At 38.5% G+C, this 25809-nt stretch overlaps 1 protein-coding gene across 1 annotated transcript in view; it reads left to right on the top strand.

Moving 5' to 3' along the window:
• The window catches only part of SNCAIP (synuclein alpha interacting protein), an 88369-nt gene extending 63715 nt beyond the window's left edge, over positions 1 to 24654 (top strand). Inside the window, 5 exon segments of the mRNA XM_031061237.1 lie at positions 2620 to 2745; positions 8031 to 8200; positions 14558 to 14650; positions 16998 to 18066; positions 24086 to 24654. Coding sequence (XP_030917097.1) covers positions 2620 to 2745; positions 8031 to 8200; positions 14558 to 14650; positions 16998 to 18066; positions 24086 to 24091 — 1464 coding nt within the window. The 3' untranslated portion in view covers positions 24092 to 24654.
• The last annotated feature ends 1155 nt before the right edge of the window (positions 24655 to 25809 follow it).

The following is a 25809-nucleotide window of genomic DNA, read 5'->3' as shown; positions in this document are numbered from 1 at the left end:
ATGTCATTATTACAAAGGCAATGTGTTGTTATCACGCACTCCTACTCCTCTTCTGTGAAGGGATACTGGGAAGGCCAGCTTATTTAATTAATATCAAGTGATGGGTCTAGGATTAGCTGTAGAGTCAGTACTCTTCAGCATGCTAACCCTTCCTTTTGTAGGCCATTTAAGTGGTAATCATTTAAGTGGTCCATGTTAGTTGTACTTTCTTCCCCAAAAGTTATCCGATGGAACCAAAGTCAGCAACCTGTCCCAAATTTTCCTGAAATCTCCTTGTAGAGAGATTTGAATTATTGTAGGTCTAGAATATGGCAGAGAGGTGTTAATAACTGCTAGAGCATAAGCATTGTAGGTCTTAAAAGTAACAGATATACTGAATAATTTATCAGTATTTATCAGTTCCTATTACTTCACAAAAAAAGTGATTATTTTTCATTGCCTTCATCTGATGAATTTTCTTTCTATCTTTCCTTTGGTTCTGAATAAATTGAAGACTATAAATCTATTCCTGAAAACATTTTTCCTTTAAATATGTATTATGAATGGTAATAAACTGAAATGTGGCTTATTTTGATATATGATGGGTTTGTTTTCCCTAGTTTTAAGTGAAAAAAATATTTTTTTCTTGGGTTTTTTTGATCAAGGATAAATTTGTTGAAACACAAACTGTTTGAGTAGAACTGTGATGTTGTGCCTGTGATCACTTAGTGCACAGGTAGTCCTAAGTACAGATGATTGAATTGGGCCACCCAGCCACTTGATTTCCTTGTTGATAAGATAAATGACTAGAAAGCATCATTTGGTCCATGCTGATTGTGATCATAAAATTACAGAACATGCTTAACATTCTGATCCCTAATATGTTCCAAAGAAATATATGATTTCAAAGCTATAGTTGTCTTCCAATTCTGCAGATAAGTTTTGCTAAAATATTTTTCTTTTAATTATCAAAACATAGGGGAAATTCATAGGAGTAGTATAATCCTTCTTCCTTGCTGGCCAACACCACTGGCATATTGGGAAATGCTCAAAAGTATTTTTAAAGGAATATGTGATCTGTAGTCATCTCTCCACACTGGCTGTCAGCTGTGTTGGGCATTGAGCCAAGGAGAAGTCAAAATACCTATGCCTTCACCCTCTAGTAAGAACAAAATTGCTGCTGAAGTGAAGATATGAAGAAGATAAGCATCAGACAGAGTAGCCCTCTGAGGCAGCAAGCAGAGACCCAGACGCATGAATGTGCAGAATCATCCTGGAGTAGCTCGAGAAGAGTCCTCTTCTTTTCATTGAGATTAAAATTTCTGTAGTACTTTTACACAAAAATGCAGGTTTGTATTCAACCTTTTTAGGCTTTTCTTTCTCAGTTTTTATTCTTTCTCTTTTCTACTAATTACTGCTCACAGTCCTATATGTGCTTTCAGTACTTTTTTATTTAGGCCTACTTTAGTTTTCCACATTTCTAATTTTGGGTGATTACGTATTTATGTGTCACTGAAGCTACTGAGGTGCTGCAGGTTAAGTCTGTGGATCAGCTTTTGCCTCAGCAACACTAGAATCCACAAAGCCCCCTGGAACTGGAGCTCTGAGCAGGTATAACATGATAGGTATCAACACAAGGTATTAAAAATACACATTTAAATAAAAAAGTTTTATGCTAGGAAGTAATTTAGTCTTTTCACCTTTTCAGACAGAAAAACTGGGAAAGCAGCTGTAGTCAGCTTTCATGGACCCCACTTTTCTATACAATCTATAGATTTATTCTAGATTTTCAATATGTATAATATTCATTATGACGAAGTGAAATTTAATCTGCAGTGGCATTGGAAGTTCCTAGAGAGAAGAATTTTTTTTCCAAATAAACTCCCTGAGGAAAATAAGAAGTCAAAAAAGCTTAGTGCGCATATGTAACTCTCCATTGTTAGAAAAGAATACCCAAATAAGTGTACATTGCACCTACATACACACACAAAAAGGTGATGTTGAAAAAAAAAGCTTCTGCTTCTATTTTGGCTTCCAGACCTTCAGTGACAAGTTTTTGCAGTCCAAGTCTCCCCCTCCTTCCCTACATGCAGGGCATACGAATGGTCCATGAGTGAATGTATTGAGTTCTTAGGGTAGCTTTATTTTCTGCTTTTAGTTGTGTTGCTTTGTCTTTAGCACAACCACATGGGGAATGATTATAGATTTGAAGAATCTTAGCTGCTCAGCTCTGTCATCTGATCATAATCCTATTTTGATTTTCTAGAGAGGCTTTTCTGAAGTCTGACCAAATTTCTCAACCTAATTTTCAGCTTGATATATGGGTTATTCTTCTTCAGGTTTCGTCACCAGCCCAGAGGCTCGCACAATCTTGATGTACAATTTCTCAAAATGTGTTACAGTACTCGTATTTTTCCTATTATTTCTTTTTATAAAATAAAGTATTTCCACTTTTTTCCTTGGTGGGTGGGGGAAAGAAACCCAGAACCTCCAAAAAGACAAACCAGAGTTCCATGATGCACTAAGCCTACAAAGTTAAGACTGAAAACAAGGAATTATTGGATAGTATTAGTAATAGATGACAGCACCAGTATTCCTTTTCATTATTTCTTATCTTTTGTGATATTTCTTTGCCCTTAGGAGAAAATCCTTCTGTGGCTTCTTCAGTTTATGCAAGAACAAGGGATTTCGCTGGATGAAGTTGACCAGGATGGAAATACTGCTGTTCACATAGCTGCTCAACATGGCTATCTGGGATGCATACAGGTAGAGTGATAGCTATAGCAGACACCTCTAAACTTCAAGCTTGAATGACAAAAAAAATATTAGAAATCTAAGTGGGAAAAATTATTGATACATTAAAATATATCAGAAGGAAGAACTTGAAACCAGTAGGAGTCAGACTGAAATACTGAAAATCTCTGGGTTTTGATTCTATTCTCGAGTATGCTGTTGTAAGCCTAAACTAACTTGTATTGCAAGATGAAAGCATGATTATATTGTTTACATATAAGCAGCTAGTGTGTATGTTTTTGTGTTACAAAAGGGCAGCCAGTACAGATATGCATACTTTTGTCATTACTCTGATGTTTTCCTTCTGTTTCTTTTTCCATTGAAAAAGGATCTTTGTAGCTATCCATTTCAGGGGAAGTATAAAATATAGGTTTGTTGAACACTTTACACTTGAATAAACCATGCTGCTCAGACTTACCATCCTGGAATGAATCTGTGCTATACAATGAAGAGTGATGCTGACTTCTAACTAAGTTTCAGTAAATCATCTTGGCCACTGAAAACAATATAGTTCTGTTTATAGAGGTGCTAAAATTGGTCGTTTTTCCAGCTGAGAAGGCTTACACATCTAGAGTACTTACAGGAGACAGAATAGACCAGTTTGGATACCTCCATCCAATACTTGAGTTCAGTGCAGATATACCAAAAAAGTCATGGAGTTGAACTGGATGGCTGGTCACTGAGTCATAGAACCATTGGACCATTAAGGCTGGAAAAGACCTCAAAGATCATCAAGTCTGACCAAACTAGCACCACCATCATGTTCACCATTAAAGCATGTCTTCAAATGCCACATCCACACCACTTCTAGGGACAATGACTCCACCACTTCAACAGTCAGTCTGTTCCAGTGCTTAACAACCCTTTCTGTGAATTTTTTTTTCCTAATAACTGTTCTAAACTTCTCCTGGCAGAATTTGAGGCTACTTCCTCTCATCCTGTTAATTTTTAACTGCGAGAAGAGGCCAATTCCTGCAGGTCAACAATTTCTCATCAGGAAATTGTAGAGAGCAATGTCCCTCCTCAGTGTCCTTTTCTCCAGGCTAAACAACCCCAGCTCCCTCAGCCTGGTAGGGCTTTTGTCCCACACCCTTTCCCAGCTCTGCTGCCCTTCCCTGGATTTGCTCCAGCACCTCAATGTCTTTTTTGTTGTGAGGGGCCCAGAATTGGTCGCAGGGCTTGAGGTGTGGCTTCACCAGTGCCCAGTACAGGGGTATGGTCACTGCCCTGGTCCTGCTGGCCGCACTATGGACCCAGGCCAGGATGCACTGGACCTTCAAGTGCAGTTGAATCTCATCCAGTTGGCCTCAGCTCTTTGATCCAGTCTGTGCAGATCCCTCTCCAGAGCTTTCCTGCCCTCCAGCAGATCAACACTCCTGCCCAACTTGATATATCTGTGAATTTACTGACGATGCACTTGATCCCCTTGTCTATGTTGTTGATTACATTAAACCGGACTGGCCCCAACCCTGAGCCCTGGGGAGCACCACCACTGATCAGCCACAATCTGGAGGTAAATACACTCACCACTGCTCTCAGAGCTGCCATCCAGTCAGTTTTTCTCTCAGTGAACGCCATAGGCAGCAAGAGTCTCTAGGAGAATACTGTGGGAAACCATATGAAAGGCTTTGCTAAAATCCAGGTAAACACATCCACAACCTTTTCCTCATCCATTAGGCAGGTCACCTTGTCATAGAATGAGGTCAGCTTGGTCAAGCAGAACCTGCCTTTCATAAACCCATGCTATAGGTGAGAACCCCTGGTTGTCTGTATTAATTGCATGAGGATGATCAAGATGATCTGCTCTATGAACTTGCCTGGCACTGAGATCAGGCTGACAGGCTTAGTCTTCCCTGAATCCTTCCTTCTTCAAACCCTTGTTATACATGGCTGCCAAGTTTGGCAGCTTGCAGTCACTGGAACCCCCCTGGTTGATCAGCACTTCTGGTAAATTATTGAAGGTGAAACAATGAACATTGTCTTAATTGCAGATGTATCCTCTGTCCATCAAATTTGCTAGAACCATTAGTCACAGAAGTACATTTCACTGTTTGTGTTGTCGGCACTTTGAGCAAAAGCTTTTTGGAGAAGAAATAATAATAAAATTATTCCAGGAAATTGCAGAGAGATATTCAATAAATAAACAAGTAATTGCAGAAGAACAGATTAAAAAAATAATCTCTTGGCAGAAAGACAAGTTAAAGTTATTAAGTTAAGTTAAATTAAAAACTTAAAGTTATTAAAAAAAAATTAAAGTTGTTAAGTCAAGTTGGGGAGGAAAACATGTCAAGAAGGAGCAGTAATTCTCCAAGAACTCAGATATGTATCAGTAAACATGTTATTCCTGCAACCACACATGAACCAATCCACTCTTCAGGCCATTGCAAATACAGAACTTTTGTATTAGTCCAACCCTAAAAGAAATAGGAGAGTTAATTTTCATTAGCTAACCTCTCCAGAGAGCTAAGTATATTTGTGCACACTGTTATGTTGGATCTACAGCTGCAGAACTGCTGCTGCTATTATTATTATTATTATTATTATTATTATTATTATTATTATTATTATTACAGTCTATTTATATATTTGGTCTCCCAGAAGACATAATTTTGTAAAAGCCAGTTTGTGAGAGTATTGCATAATAAAAAAAGAAAAACAGGTTGAGCTGAGTGAATAGACTTGAAAAGAAGACAGTCAAATAGATTTGGAGGACATGACCATCTCTGCATTTTCTTGCTGAGGGAATATGTCTTTTTTCTTAAAGACTTGAAGAATGGATCCTGTAAAAACTCATATGAGAATAAAATAAGCAAACCATCACATCCATGCTGAATCTGGTGGGTTTACTATTGTATTGTAGCCAGTTGCTATCATCAGTTGGAAAAAATGGATAGAAGAAATGTTTATGATTTGTTGGTGGGGGGCACTATTGTGGTAGGGGGTGTGCTTAGGGCTCCTATGGAGTGTGTGTTTAGGGTTGCTATCTCAGCAGTGCCTCATCAAGATGTGCAGTACATTTGAAGGAGAAATGGGTATGGATTACTTTGAACAGAGTGGTAACATCTGCAGGCTGTTTTCATGGATAAAACTAAACAAAGAGACTAGCCCTGCTTTCGCTGTTAAAAGCAAACCTTAATAAATGGCTTAGAATTTTAAAGATTATTTTATTTTAGGTAAATATGCAATTCAACAAGTGCTTTTTGTTGAAGTGAGACCATGAGAAATAAGTTACGAAATTATCTAGTGGTGATAAAAATACGCAATGTCAGTAATATCACTTCACTAACACCTCACAGTCTTAAGTGTAGTTGATATTTTCGGCTGTGAAACAAAATAAGCTCTGTGCCCAGTAAGCTTGCAGTCTAATTTAAAATAATGTACTGTGAATAATCTGGTAAGAGGAAAGAAGTGATAAAGAAAGCAGAGAAATTATAGGCAACAGCATAAAAAATGAAGAATCACAGGCTGTCAGTGATTCCCTGGCCCGCTTACTCACTGTGTTTATGAGCATGTGATGCTGCTATTATGTTTCAAACTATATGATTACTTTCTGCAAGGTCATAACTCTCCTTTGTTTTCTTTCTTGACAAATTAAGCCCAACCTATTGATATGAGATGCAGTGCAAGAGTTTGTAACTTTCCTTTCTGTATGGTTTTAGCAGATCAGACAGACCACCCATTCCACTTCTCTCCCAGCAGATGCCGAGGTCTCTGTGTCTGCTCTTTGTGGTCAGCCAAGTCACTCCAGCCCTCAGTGGCTTACCAGCTCTGCTTGGATAAGTCAACCAAGAGCTCAGCCATGCAATTCCTCGTCTGCATGTGTGTGCATAAAGTTAATGATGCTGTAGTTTCTGACTGTACAGGATCACAGGTTTTCCTAGGGGTTGGCATCAATGCGTATCAAAGCATTGCTGAGAATAATTAGGTCCATTTTACCTACTCCATCAATGCAAATAGCTCCTAACTGATTATCACAAACAGATCATAAAGAGGGAAGACTTGGTCTCAAATCTTGCTTCAGTTATTGGATGTCTTGAAGTCAGCCAGACAGAGCTTTTTTTGCACATAGAACACTCTTTGTTCTAGTCTCAGAATAACTCAAATGTCATGCTTAAAACCGGGATAGTTCTCCAGCAGCAAGCTAGGGTTCTTTGCTGGTGCTGTGAGTAACACAGGGATATACGTCAGGGTATAAGATCTTATTTTTCTTGAAGATTAAAAACTGACACATATTTCAGTATGTCTTCAAAAGAAAATAGTGACTAACCAAGCAAGTGCAAAGCAATGAGATTCTCTCAGCATTAAAAAACCACAGTGACCTAACCCCCCTGCAAAATTCCAACTAGATTGATATAGTCATTGTACAGTTCTTTATGTGCAATAAGAAATTTGTGCCTATCTGACCTTAAGTATCTGCCCTGTCTTTCGTATCTAAGCATTACTTATTTAAGGAGTCAGGACACTGAGACTTCCCTAAGGAGTGTTTTAAACATAGGGATTCTGCTGTGGTAGAAAATGGAGAGTTAAACAACAAAAGGAGTCAGCAAATACTGTAGCAAAGACATTACTAAAATGAGATTCTAAGGGTGGGTTGCAATACCTTGCAGTGTGGAGATCCTAAGAAAAGACCTAGTAAGCTATTACAGCTCATTGTAAACTGGCTAGCAATGTGTTCATTCTGCTGCTGCTCTGGACCTAGATGCCATCTACAACAGGTGTCCTGTGTCTTCTTTTCTAGGTCTGCCATCACAATGTTATCACAATGTTCTGTAATGCATAGATAGGTGCATCTGCAAAAGTTTGTTACTGTGGTGCAGGAGAGAATCAATAGGTGGCCAAACAAAAGTCCTCTGTTTTCATTTGTTAGTCCCATCACCTGTATGAATGCTGCAAGTGCATTCATGATGAAATGAATGAACATGAAAATGAATGAACAGAAAACAAATTCATTTAGTAGAATTTCGAGGGGAGAGGAAGGAATAACATATAAAATATAGTCTCTTTATAACTCTTCGGAACTGCAGCTCTCACCTACGTTACTGTTGCACCTGACTGGTAGATTTTATTGGTATGTGGTTTGAATTCAAGCTGCAAACAGATTTGTCAGTGAGTGAATTTTAAAAATTACTGGCTTAGACTAATGTTTTTCAAACATTTTATTCAGGAGTGCTTTTTGTTCAACCATTCTTGTGCTGATCAGAAGTCACAACAGAGATTTACACTTACAGATGTCACTGTTCCCTTTTATGTTTTTACAGACCTTGGTTGAATATGGAGCAAATGTCACCATGCAAAACCATGTGGGAGAGAAACCCTCTCAAAGTGCTGAGCGACATGGGCACACCATGTGTTCCCGCTACTTAGTTGTTGTGGAGACATGTATGTCACTGGCCTCTCAGGTTGTCAAGCTGACTAAGCAGCTGAAGGAGTAAGTGTTTCATTGTTAGCAAGAGGGGTTACCTTAAAACAATACCCTAATTCGCCTTCAGTTTATTAGCAGTGTCTATTTTCTTCTTCTTATATATGACATTTTAAAGTTTTTGTCCCTTCACCTTTAGCAGCTTAGTTTTTCAGCCGTTCTTTTTGTGGCAGTTTGCTGTGGACATACATGAAAAGAGTGGAAGCTAAAAAGGGTAGGTATGAAGAAATCCAGTCCCTTTTCCCTTTGCATATCTGGCAATCACATAATTACAGATCATCGTTTCTGCTCATATAGCATGCTTTTATCTACAGGTTACAGTGCTGGGTGTTTATGTTGGGAGGAATAGTAGAGACAGTAAATGCAAGGAATTTTTTTGGTCTTGGAAAGTCACCAAAACTTACAATAGCTACTCAGGAAATATCTTCTGTTCTATATTTCTTCATATGAACTGGTTTTAATATTTTGGTATGGTTTTTATTAAATATTCTGTAAAGAGCCTATTATTTTGAAACAAACAATTCTAGTTGCTTGATTTATTTGTGGATACAGTTACTGTGGCTTAACATGTCAGTATCCTCATAATACTCTTAGAAACCATCAGCACTGATGTGACATTGTTCCAGCACAGATATGTGGTCAAGATGTCAGCTATCACAGTCCATGAAAATGACTTCTAATAACCCTATGTTTCAAGGAGACCATATAATTCTGTGGTGATAAATGTGTAGCTAATTGTATTGGGTATAAATTACAATACTCTGCTAGCAGGGGAGCTGCAGAGTGGCCTCAGTGAGAATGAGTGAGGGTTTTCCCATTGGTAGACAGAACTCTCTGAAACAGACCCTCTGCAGGACACAGCTAAGCCCCACCGTTCATAAACATACCTAAAAAAGAGCAGAAAATGCCAGAGAGATGAAGGAAACAGAAGAGTGACAATCAGAGGGAACAGCAAGGCCAGAGGAGGTGGAGGTGCACCAGGGTGGAGAAGGCATATCCCCAAGTGGTCCCTGGAGTACCTGTGGTAGAACAGGAACATCCCTTGAAAGGGCTGCAGCCCATGGACAAGCCCAGAGCCAGCGATATCCTGATTGGAATGCAGCCTGTCAAAGACGTATACTAGAGAACAGGAAAGGGTGGGAGGAAAGGAGTAACAGAGAGAAAGTGCTGCACATGAACCCTGACCTGTGCTGCATGTGGCTGAATGTGGCTGAAAAGACTGGGGGTAACCTGCAGCAATGACAAGAGGGCAAGAGAGGTATCTGGAGTGAAGCCTGGAAATGGTGAAAAGGAGCTAGGTGTGCAGGTGAATCTGGGAGAGAAGTTAAGCTTGGAAAAGGGGAAATAGATGTTTTAAATGTCTTCCTTCTTTGTTTCCCAGTACCTGAACCAGTAGTGAAATATTTATGCTAATAAACCATGAATCGAGTTAAATCCCCCATGTTGAAACTCTTTTGTCCATGACAGTAGCAGGGAAGTGAACTCTGTCTTTATGTTTACATTTCCCCTTTGCAGTATTTTCATGCTATTACATTTATACTGTCAAAAATACAAACGCTGAACTGAGGATCATTATAATATTTACCATTTTCATCATTTTATAGCCTAACAATGTCCCCTGGATATATCAATGTACCTGGTTGTACTTGGTCCATTTGCTGAAAAATACTATCATCTGACATAAAGAAAAAAAAATAAACATAAGGCATTTCTCTAGAAGCCAGGAAGCAGAGGTGGCAGCTGCAGAATACCCATGTTTCAGTTCTTCTCTGTTCTCACCCAGTACTTGATAAAAGTTTTGCCTCTCGTTTGGAAAGAAAGGAGTTGTTATGTGAGTCAGCAAGCTGCTTACTCCCACAGAAATACTCTAGTTGTGACTTTCATGACAAAAGCACTAACACTTTACCAAGTATCCCTGTTGTCTCACAGACTGCATCCCTAAGAAGTAATTGAAATTATTCTTATCTGGCTCCTGAGGAGTTTCTTTGCTGGTTTCAGCTGGAGTTAAATCTCCATCCCTTCAGCAACCTATTTTTCAGGCTTCAGATTAGTTTCAGTAAGTGCAGCAGCAGCCTTTTCTGCCTCTTCTACAGAGATATGTCTCTTGTGGAACCCTGTTTCAGTTTACTGAGGCAGTGAAATAATCTGTTTTCTGCTTGAATGAGCAGCTTCTGCATGGCTATTTGGGCTGCAGGCCTCAGGCCATAGGAGGTTTTGATAAATGCCATGTTCAGAGGCTCATGCTCAGGAGCCAGAAGGGATGATGGAAGAAGACTCTTGCCCTGTTTTGCAGTTGTCATCCTTCTGAAAAATCCAAGGATAGTACAAAGTGCATCCATGGAGCACCTTGTCAAGGGGGTCTTATTCATAGCAGAAGAATTCACTGTCTTCAACACCTCTGAAAATCCTGAAAAAAGTTAAGAATATCCTGAAGACATTAGATGTCAACAGATGGAAGTCAAGTTTGCTATCTCATTCTTTGAAATGTACGTAACATAGCTGTTAGGTAGGAATAACTGCAACCTGGGCAGTTGAGCTGGCTTTCCTGGATATTCACCAGGGTTAATGAACACTGCTGTAGGGACAGAAGAGGTATGGCTGTATCATGATGGATTACCTGAAGGGTCAAAACACTGAGGGCTCTTATGTGTTTCCCAGCCTTCCCTCAGCTTCCATAAGCACAAGCTGATAATGCAATCTTCTTTTTTTTGAGTGCTTTATTGATGAAATAAAGGAGCCTCATCTGGTAATACTGTTTCCTCAACCTAAGAAAGATTCTTGATATTCTTCTTGATATATCTTCTTGATATTCTGCAAGAAGAAAAACAGTGCAGAAACTCTCTTAGACAAGTACTTATCAAGACCTAAATCTTCAAAGGTTTTAACCCAAAGAAAGATGTATCATCTTCCATTCTCTTGTTATGAGTTCTTCCAGTCATCAGACAACAAAGAGGAGTTCTAGGGAACCATCATACTGTTTGGAGCCATTTATTAACAGAAGACATAAAATCAAAACAATAACATCGTTTTTTTTCCAGTTTTCACATCTTTCAGCTCTTTGAACCAAAGCAGCTCAGATGACAAATTCAGAGGAGTATAGAAAAATATTCTGAGCTGAGTCTAATTCTCCATTTAGGGGCAAAAGCCTTTATATTTGGAAGAAGGAAATAAGTGGAAATTACAAATGTTCCATCAAATCTTCACAAGAGGATTAGCTGAGGGTTTCCCCTAGAAGGGAAAAAACCATTCTTTCCAAGCAATTCTTTCCATAGGTAGAAACGAAAGTGGCCCACAAAGACCTGGTGTTACTGGCTTCAAAATGCAAGCTTTGGTTTAAATCTCTTGCTAATTACAGAATTTTTTTCACTCCAGTATGACTTTCTCAGCTAAACACAATAGTTAGGACAGTCACAGAAGTTTCCTATACAGGCTATACAAAGTAATTTGCTTTCATTTTACTTCCTGAGGTCTTCGCAGGTCTTACAATATTAGTTGTTCTCTCACTGATTTCACCTGCCCAAAAGAATCTGTAGTTGCCAATGCAGAAAATTCCTACTTGCAGTATGACTTGTATTATTTGGGCTTTCCTGGTCTGAAGACCATGTCAGAATTAATGACATAGAGAGTGCTTCTATAGACTTCTTTTGCAATGCTGCCTGAAAATGGACCTGCATTTCCAGATGGTACTGTCCTACATTTATGGACCTGGATGGGCAAGTCAATTAATGAGTGAGACACCTAAGGATTCTTCTGATATGCTGTCAAGCCAAAGATCAAAACAAACCATGAGTCAAAAGATGAAGTTGAGAAGATAATTTAATATTCTCTGTTGTAGGCACTTTTCTGTGTTGTATGAAAGAAACTAATTATTTTCTGGAACATCTTAGGAGCAGCTGTAAAAATAACTGAATAAGAAATTTCCATAGTGGTATGGTAAAGTGTGTGCAGGTTGGTGTGGTTTTTCATTGTGTGGGATTTTTACTGGGCTAGATCATGGTATATAGACATACAGTAAGAAACCCAATATAAGCTTTGAAATGTTCATCTCTTTTTCACTTAGTTAAGACATTTTATGTTCTGCTTTGTAGCATAGTCATTCTTGTGTTATTTGAAAAAAAACCACCAAAAACTGAGAAATAAAAAGAAATAAAAAAGCCATGCTATGAGATATACTCTTGCAGAGCCCAGTGCCTCAGCCTTTTCTCTCTGCAGTTACAGAGCTCTCTGATTCCATAAGGACCTATCTGGGGTCCCCAGATGCCTAACTAGACACTGAGGAGTCCTTACATATTAGTCACTGGGAGCATTGGCTAAGCTAAGATCCCCAGAATTCGGCCATCAATTATAATAAATTGAGTGTACCCTCTTTCCTCTGAAGCTACAGAGATCTTGTCTCCTAAATCAGTCTGGCTTTAATAATTTGCACTATTGCTATTCCAAAAAGTTGTGATCTCGTTTCCATTGTTATCTTGAAATATATTTGTGCATGTTATTTATCTTTAGGGATAGTGCTGGCAAGAAGTGTGGGTGTCTGTGACTTATGTACTAACTAGTTAAATTGTGAAAATGGAGTAAACTTCAACTCTTTTAGCACAATAATTTATTTAAGGGGAATGAGCATTACCTCAAAAGCTAGACATGTCATAGATCTCCACTGAAACTAAACACATAAAAAACTGTTAGCTGCATTATTTAGAAAAAGAAATTAAAGGAATGATAAAAGGAAAAGAAAACAGATGTACTGCATCACAACCTAAAAAGAATTTCACTGGCTCTTATAGGAGAGTATCTGGCAATCTGAAATATAAGCTAATGTTGACAGATGGTAGAACTAATTTTAAAATAGTCTAAGGAAGTGTATAGGCCAGAGGAAGAAAGATGGAAAATTAAAGGAAAAAAGGATCTATAAAGCATGGCTGTGTTGTAAAATGCAAAGCAGTATGTCAAGATCACACCTTTATTTCTATTTCACTTTTCAAATTCGCTTTGATATATTAAAACATTTTTTTTTCTGCCAGCCCTGTAAGTACAACCTCTAAAAAGTGATCTGGATTCTTTCTGGCCTTGACATGACCAGTTATAAGGACTGCATTTGGAGCACAGCTAAATCTTTTGCTGATGGCATGTGAGCTAGGAAAGTGTCCATCTCACTGGTAGAGAACTGCCTTAGTTCTGCAAATCCAACAAGAATAAAAGTACTAAAACACAGACAGCAACAGAAGCAGAGCCTGGGGGAACATGATAAAAAGTAATTTTCCCATGGTTATTTGGTCAGGATCAGGGAATAAAAACCTCAAAATCTCTAATTTTCTAGAAGTTTTCAAATAATTCTCTCTGTGCAGTGTTTAGATGCATTGTAAATTACAGATCACTAAACAGATGTTACCTGTGGTGGTCAACAAAAAGGGGTATTCTGATGTAAGAATGGAATGTCTGAATTGTATGGAAGCAGGAAAAAGATGATCTTTTTGTGCAAATTGATCTACCATTCTTGTACTTGAGGATTTGCAGGTTATAATGCTCAACTGAGACCATCCAAGAAAAAAAGGTATGTTGTAGGACAAACAGTGATTACAGGTGGCAAATGGAAAATGGAGTTTCTACTGTGGATATCACTCTCATTGACAATTTTTAGGTACTATTGCAAGTTTTTAAGTGCTGGTCTCTAAAGTTATCTGAAAAACAGTGTAGATCAGAACACCACACTGAAAGTGATACACTTGGGTAGGTATAGTACCGGGATAAGGTGGATGCAGAGCCCAGGTAGGACCTTTGAAAAAGGATGCACAACAAGCAGATGTAGTACAAACATCAAACAGCCAACTCCATCCTGCAGCTGTAGTTTGGACCAATCCTTTCCAGTGGGCAGAAACTTATCTCTGAGCTCATTTGCAAATAGAAAGGGAGAGAGCAGTTTCCTGAGCTGTTGCCCAGATGATGAAGGCCATCCACTGAATGTACGAAGTGACTACTTAATCTGTGTGCTTTCTGTTCTTTTCCACAAACAAATAAGAAACAAATGCCCTAAGTTTACCATATTTTTTGTATCTGTGAGTCAGTTTAAATTCACTGGTGCTTATAATCATACACTTGTCCTTATATGAAGTATAATAATTGATCTGAGAAATAAGTTTTTCTCAGTTGTTCTTTTACAGTGATCACAAAATGTCAGCAGAAATTCAGACAGAAGCACAAACTCTCTATGTTCTTATTTATAAGTTCTCTATTTAGTATATAAAGTACAAGTGAAGGGGACTTCTTTCCTTAATTCAAAGTTGAAAGAGTAGTATCAGTTTTCCTGTAACTTGCTTATGTAAGTTAGTCAGTTTTACAATTTGAGGCAAACAGTCTTACATTTTCTTGCAGGCAGACTGTGGAACGTGTGACATTACAGAACCAGCTCCAGCAGCTTTTAGAAGCCCAGCGGTCAGAGGGCAAGTCACTGCCCACATCCCCAAGGTAAGGTGGCTGGAACAGTACTGCAGCCTGGATTTGCACATTTTCATAATATACCAGTTATCAGGAGAAACTGTGATCTGGCTAAATAGTAGATGCGTTCTGTAAAGAAAATGTGGGGCTACCTCTTGGACTTGAAGCTGAGCTTCTAGAGTTTGACATTCTGAGTATAAACTGAATAGTCCCTGCTTCCCAATAGAGTGAAAGCCAATTTTACAGTGGAATGTAATATGTTTTGAATTAGATGAACAGCAGAAGATCCTAGAAACCCTAGGAAAGATGTAAAGGTTGATGTTTTGTTGGTCTCTCATACATTACTTTTAGTAGTAAGTTATAAAAAGTTACCAAAAAACCCTGCTTTCGTATTAATACGGTTCCTTATACTCATTAAATCTTTTACCTGCTCTAGATTGTATAAAAAGTCAAATCTCTGGAAGCTATTGTTTACTTATCCTGTCAGAAGTCACAGAAAGAAACGTAAGTTTCAGACATTAAAGGAGGATGCAGAGGACTGGGTCTCTCTGACAGTGAGAGGTCTGCATGGAAGCAGGTGAAGCAAGCATGACTTCACTCTCACAGCAATCTGAAGATGATTTTGAAAGAAATAAAGTAACTCACATGCAAATAGAGCTTGGTTTATCCTTATTTTTTAATCTATTTTCCTCTCTGGAAGCCATATACAGTGCTTTCCCTATTTCAGAGTTTTTAGGAGGCTATATATATGTGAAAATGTAAAGCTGGCATAAAAGCTTCTGCAGACATTGACAATCCTAGCTGTGGTCATCAAGTATGAACTTGTAGAGTCAGTGACTGCTTTTTTTCAATTCTCACAGAATCCTCAGCGTTTTCCTGTACAAGTGCTCCATGGCCCTGAGTTTCATGTGTCACTATTTCAGAAAAAGTGCAAACAATTGCAGTTGTACATAACAAAGACATTAGGATTGGAGACACTGAAGTAGAAAACCTGCCTGGAAAAAGGGGGGTTTGCCTTTTTTTAGGAATCTTTGTCTTCCCTGTGTGCCAGCTCAGCAGGGACAATGGGACCAAAAGCTGTTTTCCAGCTCATTTGGTTTCTATGATTTTTGCTGCCTGATCTTTCCAAGTGCTCTCTCATCTGAGTTCTGGTGTGCACCAGGACTGTTTTACTTTCAGTACCAGATAAGATCAGGTGAAAGCAAATCCCTCATAATTCATTATTCCTGTAAAAGGGCAGGCTTCGACTTTGGTTAAGTAACCAAGTCTGAAAATTACACTCTATTTATTTTATTTCGTAGTTGACTACTACTTTTCATTCTAATTGGAACTCACTTGTAGATATTTTCATCATCCAAGGAGGCAGTAGCAGATCTAAGAGAAATATCCCTTTTATTAGGAATGTGCACTGTAGATAAATGCATGTTCTTCAGACTGTGTAGGTTTGCCTCAAGAAAAAAAAGGCATAAAATTAATTGAAAATTAGGTGTTTAGTATAGGCATGTGAATTTTTTACACTGTGAGAACTACGGACTCATCAGAGCACGAGGTACTTACCAACCTCACAAAAACCTAAATTTTGTCACCTTGTCCTTGCTTAGAGGAAAAGTGGTTTAAAGTAAGAATGTGAAGTGTTATGACCTCTAGCATATGTCACGGGAAAAGAAAATGTCTCTGCAATTTACATTCTTCACAAATCAGGCATTGTTGAAATTGCTGTTTCTTTCTGTAAAAGAATTGGAGCTCTAAATTTAATTTATTATTCTATTAGTATGAAATACATTCATGTCACCTTTCTCTTGCTTTTCAGTATTTCATATCTGAAAAGGTTTTCAGTGCAAATTGCCCTGATTTTTTATGAGGTCTTGTATGGTTGTTATTATTAATACCAGATGCAGTTTAGATTTATGAAATCAATGCTATGCAGAGAGGTGGTACTTAAACAGGACCTAAAATAAGCTAGTTTTGTATTATGATGTGACTTGAATAGTAGGCATTTGGCCTTATGGAGATTTTTTGCATGTCAGCTCTCACAAATAGGAGTAATTTCTCTAGAGTTTTCCTCATAAAGTCTTATTTGGTGTTTGAATAGCTGTTCTAAGTTTTGATTTTAAGGAGGTTTGGGTTTTGTTTTTGTTTTTGTTTTTTTTTTGTAAGAGAAAATGAAGGCACTCAAGCTCTACACAGGAGTAGAAACAGTATTACATCCTTCTCTATGGAATCTTTGCTGTGGCATCATGGTAATGAATTCCATGTGAGTAGCGATGAAAAGGATAAGTAACAATAAACTGAGACAGACACATATATTGGAAATGCCACTTTCACATTTTAGGTATGCCTTAATTTTGCTGTGACATTTCCTCTTTTTTTCTTTAAGCTTGCCCTCATCTCCTGCTTCTGGCAAACCCCAGTGGAAACCATCTGAAGCAGATGAATTGTCTCCCCCAAAAAGTAAATTGAACACCCAAGATGGGATTCAGATTCTTGGCAGCTTCGGAACGAGCACATCTACTCGTGCTCGGGCTAAGATAAAAGATGAGGACTCCGATAAAATCTTGCGCCAGTTGCTGGGGAAGGAAATCTCTGAGAATGTCTGTACGCAGGAAAAGCTGACTTTGGAATTTCAGGATGCTCATGCATCCACCAAGAACGTGAAGAAGATTTTGCCAGAGAAAAGGGAGTTGAAGTTAGCCCGACTGAGGCAGCTGATGCAGCGGTCTCTCAGCGAGTCTGATACAGATTCAGCTAACTCTGAGGACCACAAGAACACCCCTGTGAAAAGAACTGACAAACCAAGGCCTCAGCCTATAGTGGAGAGTGTTGAGAGCGCAGAGAGTTTAAACATGATGCTTAAGAAGCACACTTCCACAGCAGGACGGCGCTTCCCTTTTGGCATCAGGGTCTCTAAGTCTGTGGACGGCCACAGTCCTTCCCCTACTTCGGAGAGCAGTGATGCGGATAATGAAGCCCCATATCAGTCTGGGACCATCCCGCAGAACCAGTTCTGTGCAGACAGCTCTCCATCCAGCACTGACAGTGCCACTGCCCAGAAGGTTGCCACCAGCCCAAAGAGTGCTCTCAAGTCTCCATCCTCAAAGCGCAGAACCTCTCAAAATTTGAAACTTCGAGTAACTTTTGAGGAGCCTGTGGTGCAGGTGGAGCTAGCAGAGTCAGAACTAAATGAGGAAAAGGATAAAGACCGGAACAAAGGAGTCGTGCGGGCTCCAGCCAGCTCTGGGGAGCATGCAGGGGACCAGCTGAAAAGGCCTTTTGGAGCCTTTCGGTCCATAATGGAGACACTGAGTGGCAACCAAAATAACAACAACAACTGTCAAACAGCAAACGTCATCAAAACCTCGTCAACGCCGCCTTTTACCTCACTAGGAAGGAAGACAACAGAAAGCAAGGGAAATCCAGCAGTTGTCTCAAAAGGAAGAAACAAGCCAGTGAGTACACTGAAAGAAGGAGGGGCCTTTTTTTTTCTTGTCTCATTAAGTAATGCATAAGTGTGACAGCTTCTTCCTTCTGCCTTTCTACTGCAAAACAATACACACAAATACTTTATTGTATTTGACCTACAGAAAGCCCATCCACTTTTCAGTTTTGGAAGAATTTTCCAAGGAGTGGCAGGTATTGCTTATGTATAGAGTCTGTGCTCTTAGGGCACATGATTCCCATATTCTGTGTTGAAAGCTTTCCACAGAGATGTGATTCACATGGAAATGATGTTTGGTGCTGCCTGAGTGACAAAATGTACAATGAGAATTCCAGTCATGAAATCATGCATTTTCTTAGGAGTAAATAACTGAAGGACTAGCCCTGTCCTGTCCTGTAAAGACTGATGAGGCCAACCAAAAAAGAAAAAGAACCGGAAATATTGCAGAAATGGTCCTTCATGCTTCTGTGGGAGCTACAGCCAACTCTAGGTGTTGAAGCTGTCGGCAGCAAGTCTTCCTTGGCCACCTTCTTCTCATAGCACAGAGTCTTCTTGTGTCAGAGCATATGGTTGGCCTGTCAGAAAACATACTGGGTTCAGGTCTTTCCCTCTCTACAGTGAACAGAGTGCCTTTTCTGGGAACCTAAGGAAAAGAGGGGTGTGTGCACTTTAAAGACTGGTCCTCTTGTTTAAAAGATAGGAGAAAATACTTCGAGCAAATGCATCTTTCAAGGTTTTAGGTCATAGGTTGAACGCGATGATCTCAAAGGTCTTTTCCAATCTAGTTAATTCTGTGATTCTGTGATTTTGTACTGAATAGAAGAGACAGATGTAGGAAATACTGTGGGTGCAGTATGTTTATGGAGTGGAGAGAAGTGCGAGCATCTGGAGATACAATAGAGATGAGTGAGAGGGAATTGTAGATGACTTAATCCGCAGTGGAAGACAGGCAGGGAGGGAAGCAGTAGATGGAAAGACATGAGGCAAAACAGTAATTTCAAGATAAAAAAAACATAAAGAGGCCAATAGGAGGAGGGGCAGCAGTAGTGAATTATATACTGTAAAAAGTATGACAAGTTAATGGGAGAAAAATGCAGGAACATCTTAGGCAAAGAGGAGGCAAAAGAAAGAATGGAAAGAGAGAACTGGGAAATAGTGAATAGTCCATATTAGTGGGTGCTATTAGACCATTAATAGCTATTGCTATTGCAAACTGAAATGAAACTAAATGAAACTGAACGAAAAATTCAAAGAAGACCTAAAGGGCTAAATAGAAGTGGGACTGCATTTCTTAGTCTACTCAGAATCACAATATGAACTACTGATTTGAGTCTTTAAAGACATGCACCAGCTTGTCGAACAGCCAGTTTAACGAAGTATTTTTACAACACAATGCCTTTTTTTTTTAATGGATGATTCAGATTTCATAGTGACAGGAGAAAAGACAGTCTGTTTTCAAAGATGTTCTGATAGGTTGCAGGTCCATGAGCATTTTTTGTAGTTCGCTAAGAAATTTGAAGGATTGTATGAGGTAATTGTAACAGTATTGATACTAGCAATATAAAATGCTTGTTCTGGGAAGAGACCATGTTTGCATGTTACTGCTGCCAGCATCAGAACTGTGGAAAGAATACATTTTCATACCAACCCAAAGAACCACAGCACATATCTCAAAGAGGTATCAGATTCAGGTGCAAAAAGAAATCTGTTTAAATGTTACTGTGGCCATCTGACTGCATGTTTTAGTTGATTTCCATGTTATGCATGTGGGAAGCTCTGTGCATGCTCTTAATTGTTATGATGTTGCACTTCTTTAGGATCCTTACTTCAGCTACACCAGTCTTTCTTCTAGCACGTTGAATGAAGAGCTGTGTAACTATGCTTGGTATGTGCTTTTGTGTGGTAATGTTTAGCATCTCTGTTGCCTTCTTTTCTCAAATTGTATGTGTTTTTTAACATTGTGACTGAAGCACTCAAACTGATTGATTCACAAGAGGGGAAGTAGATGAACATCTAAATTCCTAGAAAAGCAAAAATTTATGATGGATTTCTGCTGATGTCACCATTGAACTGGCTACAGGATTTCAGTTCCAAGCAAGTACAGAAAGTATTCATGCTCATAAATCCACCAGGGTATATAGCAGACTTTGGCTGAGTATTCTGCCTCTGTTGAATAAAAGTCAAGTACCAGATGAGAATGGAAATTAAATTTCCCCTCATGAGAAGAGCAAAAAGACTACAGTTCATCTCTAAAGAGAATACAGAGAACATGAAGCAGAATGCTTTACTGTAAGAATAAGTGCTCTTCTATTTTCACACATTTTCCTTACTTTCCTTTAGACTTTGAAGTTAAATCTGTTTTTTAACACTTTTTCATATCAGATTAACTCTGACTGTATTCAAAGTCCTTAATTTAATCCTGTTCCCTCAAGATTATTCAGGCAGTTAGAAACCAGTCCCTCAATTACATGAAGATATGTTGGAAAAAACAACACTTGATAAAATGTTTATTTTGTAAGCAAATGCTATCTAAAAATGACCTGTCATTTTCACTTAACTCTTAACCCTCACAAATTCCTTTTTTCTTTTTCTATTAAACTGAGATGTAAAGTTAGTTTGATATTTGTTATTCTGCAGTTCAAGACCCCAAGTTTCCTAACTTTCAAGTTAGTGTTTTCTAAATATCTAATACGTGGAGGAAGGGGGGTCCATTCACTAGTTTTCTATTGCCAGGACCTTCCCATACTTAAAAACTCAGTTTCTGTAATGGAAATGTGAGTCTTGTTCAGAAGCCATTGGCACAGTGTATGTGAAAGCAGAAACTGTAAGATTTCCAAGAGGTTTCATTCTCTCCTGAAAACTTTTGTGCAGAAAACTGGATAGCAGCAGTCTGAGGGAGCATTAATGGGAAGGTTCCAGTCAAAACATCCAGCTGCCTGTAGAGGAATAGAAAATGATTAATCTCATCCTTATGTTAGAGCCATCTCCTAGGTGTAGGCAGTTGTTGTAATTTGTCACTTGCCTTGTGTACTGCTCTTATGAGAATGGCAATGTGGCATTTTCCCAGAAATGAGAGACAGGGAATGTCTGGCTGCCACTGCAGGGCTGTGGAGTCACTTGCTGGGAGGGTGATGGTTGGGCACGAACTCCTGGCTATCCCTGCAGGCACTGCTGGTCCAGGCACCATGTCCTAAAGCTGCCCCCAGTACCACAGACACTTGGAGAACCAGAGTGGGAAGCAAGGAGCAGAATGCACGACTGGCATAGCTTGAGGAGGTGTTACAGTGCCCACAAATCAGGAAGTGGGCAAACTATGTGCCCAAGTCTGTGGCATGAGATTTCCAAACACCACATAAGAATGGGAGTTGTATTTTGCTTTTCAGAAATCAGGACACAGACTGAAGGTTCTCAGAGCTTCTGAGTTAGCCTTTGTAATGACCTATAGCATATGTTGTGATTTTTGAATAGCAAAATGGGTGCCTGTCATTTGTCAGCTACATGATGCCTAGTAGTTGTGACATTTAAATCTTAAAAGAGCGTAACCAAAGAACATCCTGGACACTGTTTGAATTTTCCCTAAATAGTCTGGGGACACTACATAATTAACATTTCAGAACTATTTTGAAAAAAAATAAAGAACTTTTTTGGAAAACAAGATGGTCTTTGGTGGTTAAAAACTTCACAGATTTTTACATTGGGAAGTTATAGTTCTAAACACTGTCCCAAGCCCATTGTGACACTATACCCTTATAATAGGGAATTTCATTAGCATTTTCTGAAATCTGAAGTCAATATACAAAATTATTTTAATTTGTTTTTTTAATTTTTGTTTTTATTCAAAATACCCCAAAGTACGTTAAGGGTTTGTAGTTTACTTTTTCAAGTTGGTCACCACTTAATAGTAGAAGACTGTGCTAAATTCTTTAGTGGCCTGTTTAAATTTGATACACCCTATTTTTCTTAAAGCTTTGGAGGACATTTTGGATGTGCAAGATGGTTTGGGATATTTTTTCCTCTTTTGGAAGGATTAGCTGGTTTTTGCATATTAGAACTCCAAGCAAGTATTTGTGGTATTTTTCCATCTTACCTGTATGCCAATAACAGTTCCTTCCCACACTTTGAGTCATCTGAGATCTGCATTACATTAAAATAAACAGTAACTCACCATATCAATATAAAAACCCTGTACGTAGGTACAGCTATGAACAGCAAAAATTGCTTCCTCCATGGGGACACTCAGCAGAATCCATCATCATGTCTGTCAGATAGAAAAATGGGCATGCTTCTAAAACAGCAAATATCCCACTGCTAGGCCTAATGCTGGATAAATTACAACTTCAAATATATTCTCCAGAAAAAGAATGCTTATCTCTATGTCCAACAAAATAGTAACCATTAACTAATTACTAACCAGTAGCTAGTAACTATACTAGTAGAGTGCAACATGGATGTGAAAGTAACTTTGTCACAGAAGATTTACATTTGTTCTCTGGTGAACCGTTGGGATCATGTGTCACTGCTTGTTGCATGAGAGGATGTATTAGTGGCGATATGGCACTAGAATCTGCTAGAAATTTAATTAGAAATTTTGTTACTAATTAGCAATATTAGTGATACATTTTTTTCAGGTCTGGAGGCGCAGTTGCAAAAAGTGTATCTGTTCAGTATGGTCACCTAGAGACATCTGCATTAGCCAAAACTTTTCTTTGAGGTCACACTGCAACTGTAGAGCTGCCAAAGGGCTCTTTGATGTGCCTAGTGAGCCTCTACATGGGGAACTCACCCACAGGCTCTTTAACTCTGCAAGCCTGGGCCAATGCAGCAGGTTAGTCTTAGCCTTATAAAGCGTCCTTCAGTAAAGATACACAGTTAATGCTATGATAACAGCAATGCACCTGAAATGCCAACATGTAGGTATGGCAAAGAGTTAAGCTCCTCTTTATCTCTTCAGACTCAGTCCTGCAAAATCTGTCTGGTCTGGCTCAGTTCTGTGCCTTTTGATCTTGCCTTGGGGGACAACTGTAATTTAGATGAACGTAGAGGGATTTAAAATAGAATGATCCCTCATGCATTTCTTATTAGGACCCAAAACCATGAGGTCATCTTCTTAAACCCTGAAGTAACTACCAGGTTAACTAACCACCCTAAGTGTAAGTTTATTGGGAATATTTCATTCTTTGTGATGGTTGTAGATTGAAATAAAGCTATTCTAGCTTACAAGAGTCAGGCTTATGAGTTAAAGGCAAACTCCTTCATACACACTCTTGGTCTCACTCTAGTGTCTGTCCTCTGCAGCAGCAAACCAGCTAGTCATGGTTGTATTGCAGGAGTTTTGCTCTTCAGTACTAATAACCAAATGTGACGCTCTTAACAGGTTTGAAAATTGCTGTGGATTAGATGCTTAGTGAACAATCAGTTGGAAGGTTAATTGAAGAGAAGGTGAACATACTGGGAATTCAGAGCAAGAGCATATGAAAGGAAGTAAAGAAAATGAGTGCTACAGATATGTTGTGCTTAATTTTTCTACTCTAATTGGCAAGCTTCATTCAAATCTCCTACAGAATAGATAGAGAGGTTCATTTCTCTCTGATGACTATTAACAGTGATAAGATAATTCTATTACAGGCAGAGTCAGAAACCAATAGGATATGTCTAATGTTGATTGTAGTGGATCCTTCTGTCACTGTGATACTTTCCTCTAAAGTACAAGGAATTTTTTTATATTCTTTGCATTATTACCAGAACATGACAACAGCACACTAATTAGTACTGTGACTTAAAAAGCTTCTCATCATACCATTGGTTTTCAGGTTTGATTTCAGAATGAAGTTATAACTCAGAAAAAATCCACAATATTAAAAAGTATTTTGTTTAGCATGTGTCTAGAAAATGGGCCCAGAGAAAGAGAGAAAGATTAATTCAGACTTCAATACATACAAGTGGAACAAAACAGGGTAAATAAACACATTGCCAACCCCTTTGTATTTTTAATGTAACCACTGAGTAATTTTCTCCATTTTTTTCTCCAGGCATGATGACATCAACTGGAAAATCCAGAAATCTGACGGTCAAAGCAGTATTGAAGAGCCAGAGCTGCAGGAATTCTTCCTCTAAAACATGTCATGATGTCTCACTTTGTTTGAAATACCTGAAATATAGCCTTTTCAAACACTTATATGAGACATACCCCTCACCAGCAAAACAGCAGCTGTTAGGATGCCTTAATTTGTATCAGTTATACCATATACAAATCTTTTTTATGATATATGTGTATGTGTAACTTGTTTGTAAGCTGTGCTGTGTAAAGGCATGGGTGAGCAGAAGTAACAATTTGAAAATTGTTATGACACTTGCAACTTCCAAAATGTTTGTTAGGCCACAGAACACGTTTTGTACTTTGTGTCTTGCATGGATATATTGTCATATATCTTTATTTCCCTTTGTCAACAGCATATACTATCAAAGTTTCATCCAGGACTCTGCCTGAGCAGCTCCTCAGTGAGATCAAGGCAAAAGCATTGATATTTTTTTTTAGTATGTTTTGTCTGTTGTTATTTCTATTTTTTGTAAAAAGGAAATAAAGACGGTGTTAATAGGATACACTGAGTGCAGATACTTCATGTAATTCATTTCCTTTTTTGAGCTGTAAGTTTTTTTTGTTCTTTTTGATGTTCATTTGATAATTAGACAACATCCAGTTTCTGGATTTCAGTCAATTAGTTGTGTCAAAAGTTGCTTTAATATTTAGTAGTCCTTTATCAGCTTTAAAACATGTAGAAATAAAAAAAAAATGTAAATGCAGTTTAAGTTACCAATTACTGCTACTTGCCAAGCACTGGCAGTGTGCTCAGCTTTGCTGAAGTTACTGCATAATCTGCTGAAACTCTAATCCACATTCTCTCAAAGCTGTCATGATCCCTTTATTGAATGTTCTTTTAACTTTTCAAAGAAAATTAATTAATTCACTTTGTCTCTGGTAAACTATGAGCACATTCTTCAAATGCATCCTACAGCACAACATCCAAAAGCAGACTACTAGGCAATTTTTACTTGTCACATTTATTTATAGCAAATATGTGTGCATACATTTGCTTTATTTTATTTTGATTATGTTGATTTATTTCCATTTGAAGACTGCTACAGTTTTCTGAGAAAGATTCAAAGTTGTGAGGATTTGTTTTGCTGACTGTTTTAATATAACACAGGGAAGTCAAAGAGAATTTGCCAAGGAAATTTTTTCTTTGTCACAAAGACAGTCATAGAATCATGAAGTGGTTTGGGCTGGACAAGACTTTTATAGATCATTGAGCTCAAATCTCCTCGTAGTGGGCAGGGACATAAAAATTATGGTCTTGTGATAATTAAATTCCTGCAAATGCAGAACTAGTAACTAAAAAAATGTGGGCACATGAGGATATTGATTAAGTACAATGCAGTTGATTTCTGTTCAGTTTCTCTTGCCTTTTTTTTTTTGGTGTTTATCTTGACTGTTGGGCTTCATTTATGGTCAGTGAGGAGAGAAAAACTTCCTGATTATGATTCATTCTGCCTATTAGATATGTCGTATTTGCCCGAAGAATTAGCTAATCCCTTCCTACTTACTACAGGGGAGCTAAAATAGTAAAGATACAGGAATGGTTACTTACTATTTGGATGCCTTTAATTAGGTGTGATAAATGTCTTTTTTTGTGTCAGTCTTCAGGGCGATGTCACATTTGGCTACACAGCTTGCATGGGCCAGGATGCCTGAATA

The sequence above is a fragment of the Geospiza fortis genome, unplaced genomic scaffold (genome assembly GCF_000277835.1).
Source record: "Geospiza fortis unplaced genomic scaffold, GeoFor_1.0 scaffold44, whole genome shotgun sequence".
In the NCBI taxonomy this organism is placed as follows: domain Eukaryota; kingdom Metazoa; phylum Chordata; class Aves; order Passeriformes; family Thraupidae; genus Geospiza; species Geospiza fortis.
This window is presented reverse-complemented; position numbering and strand designations above follow the sequence as displayed.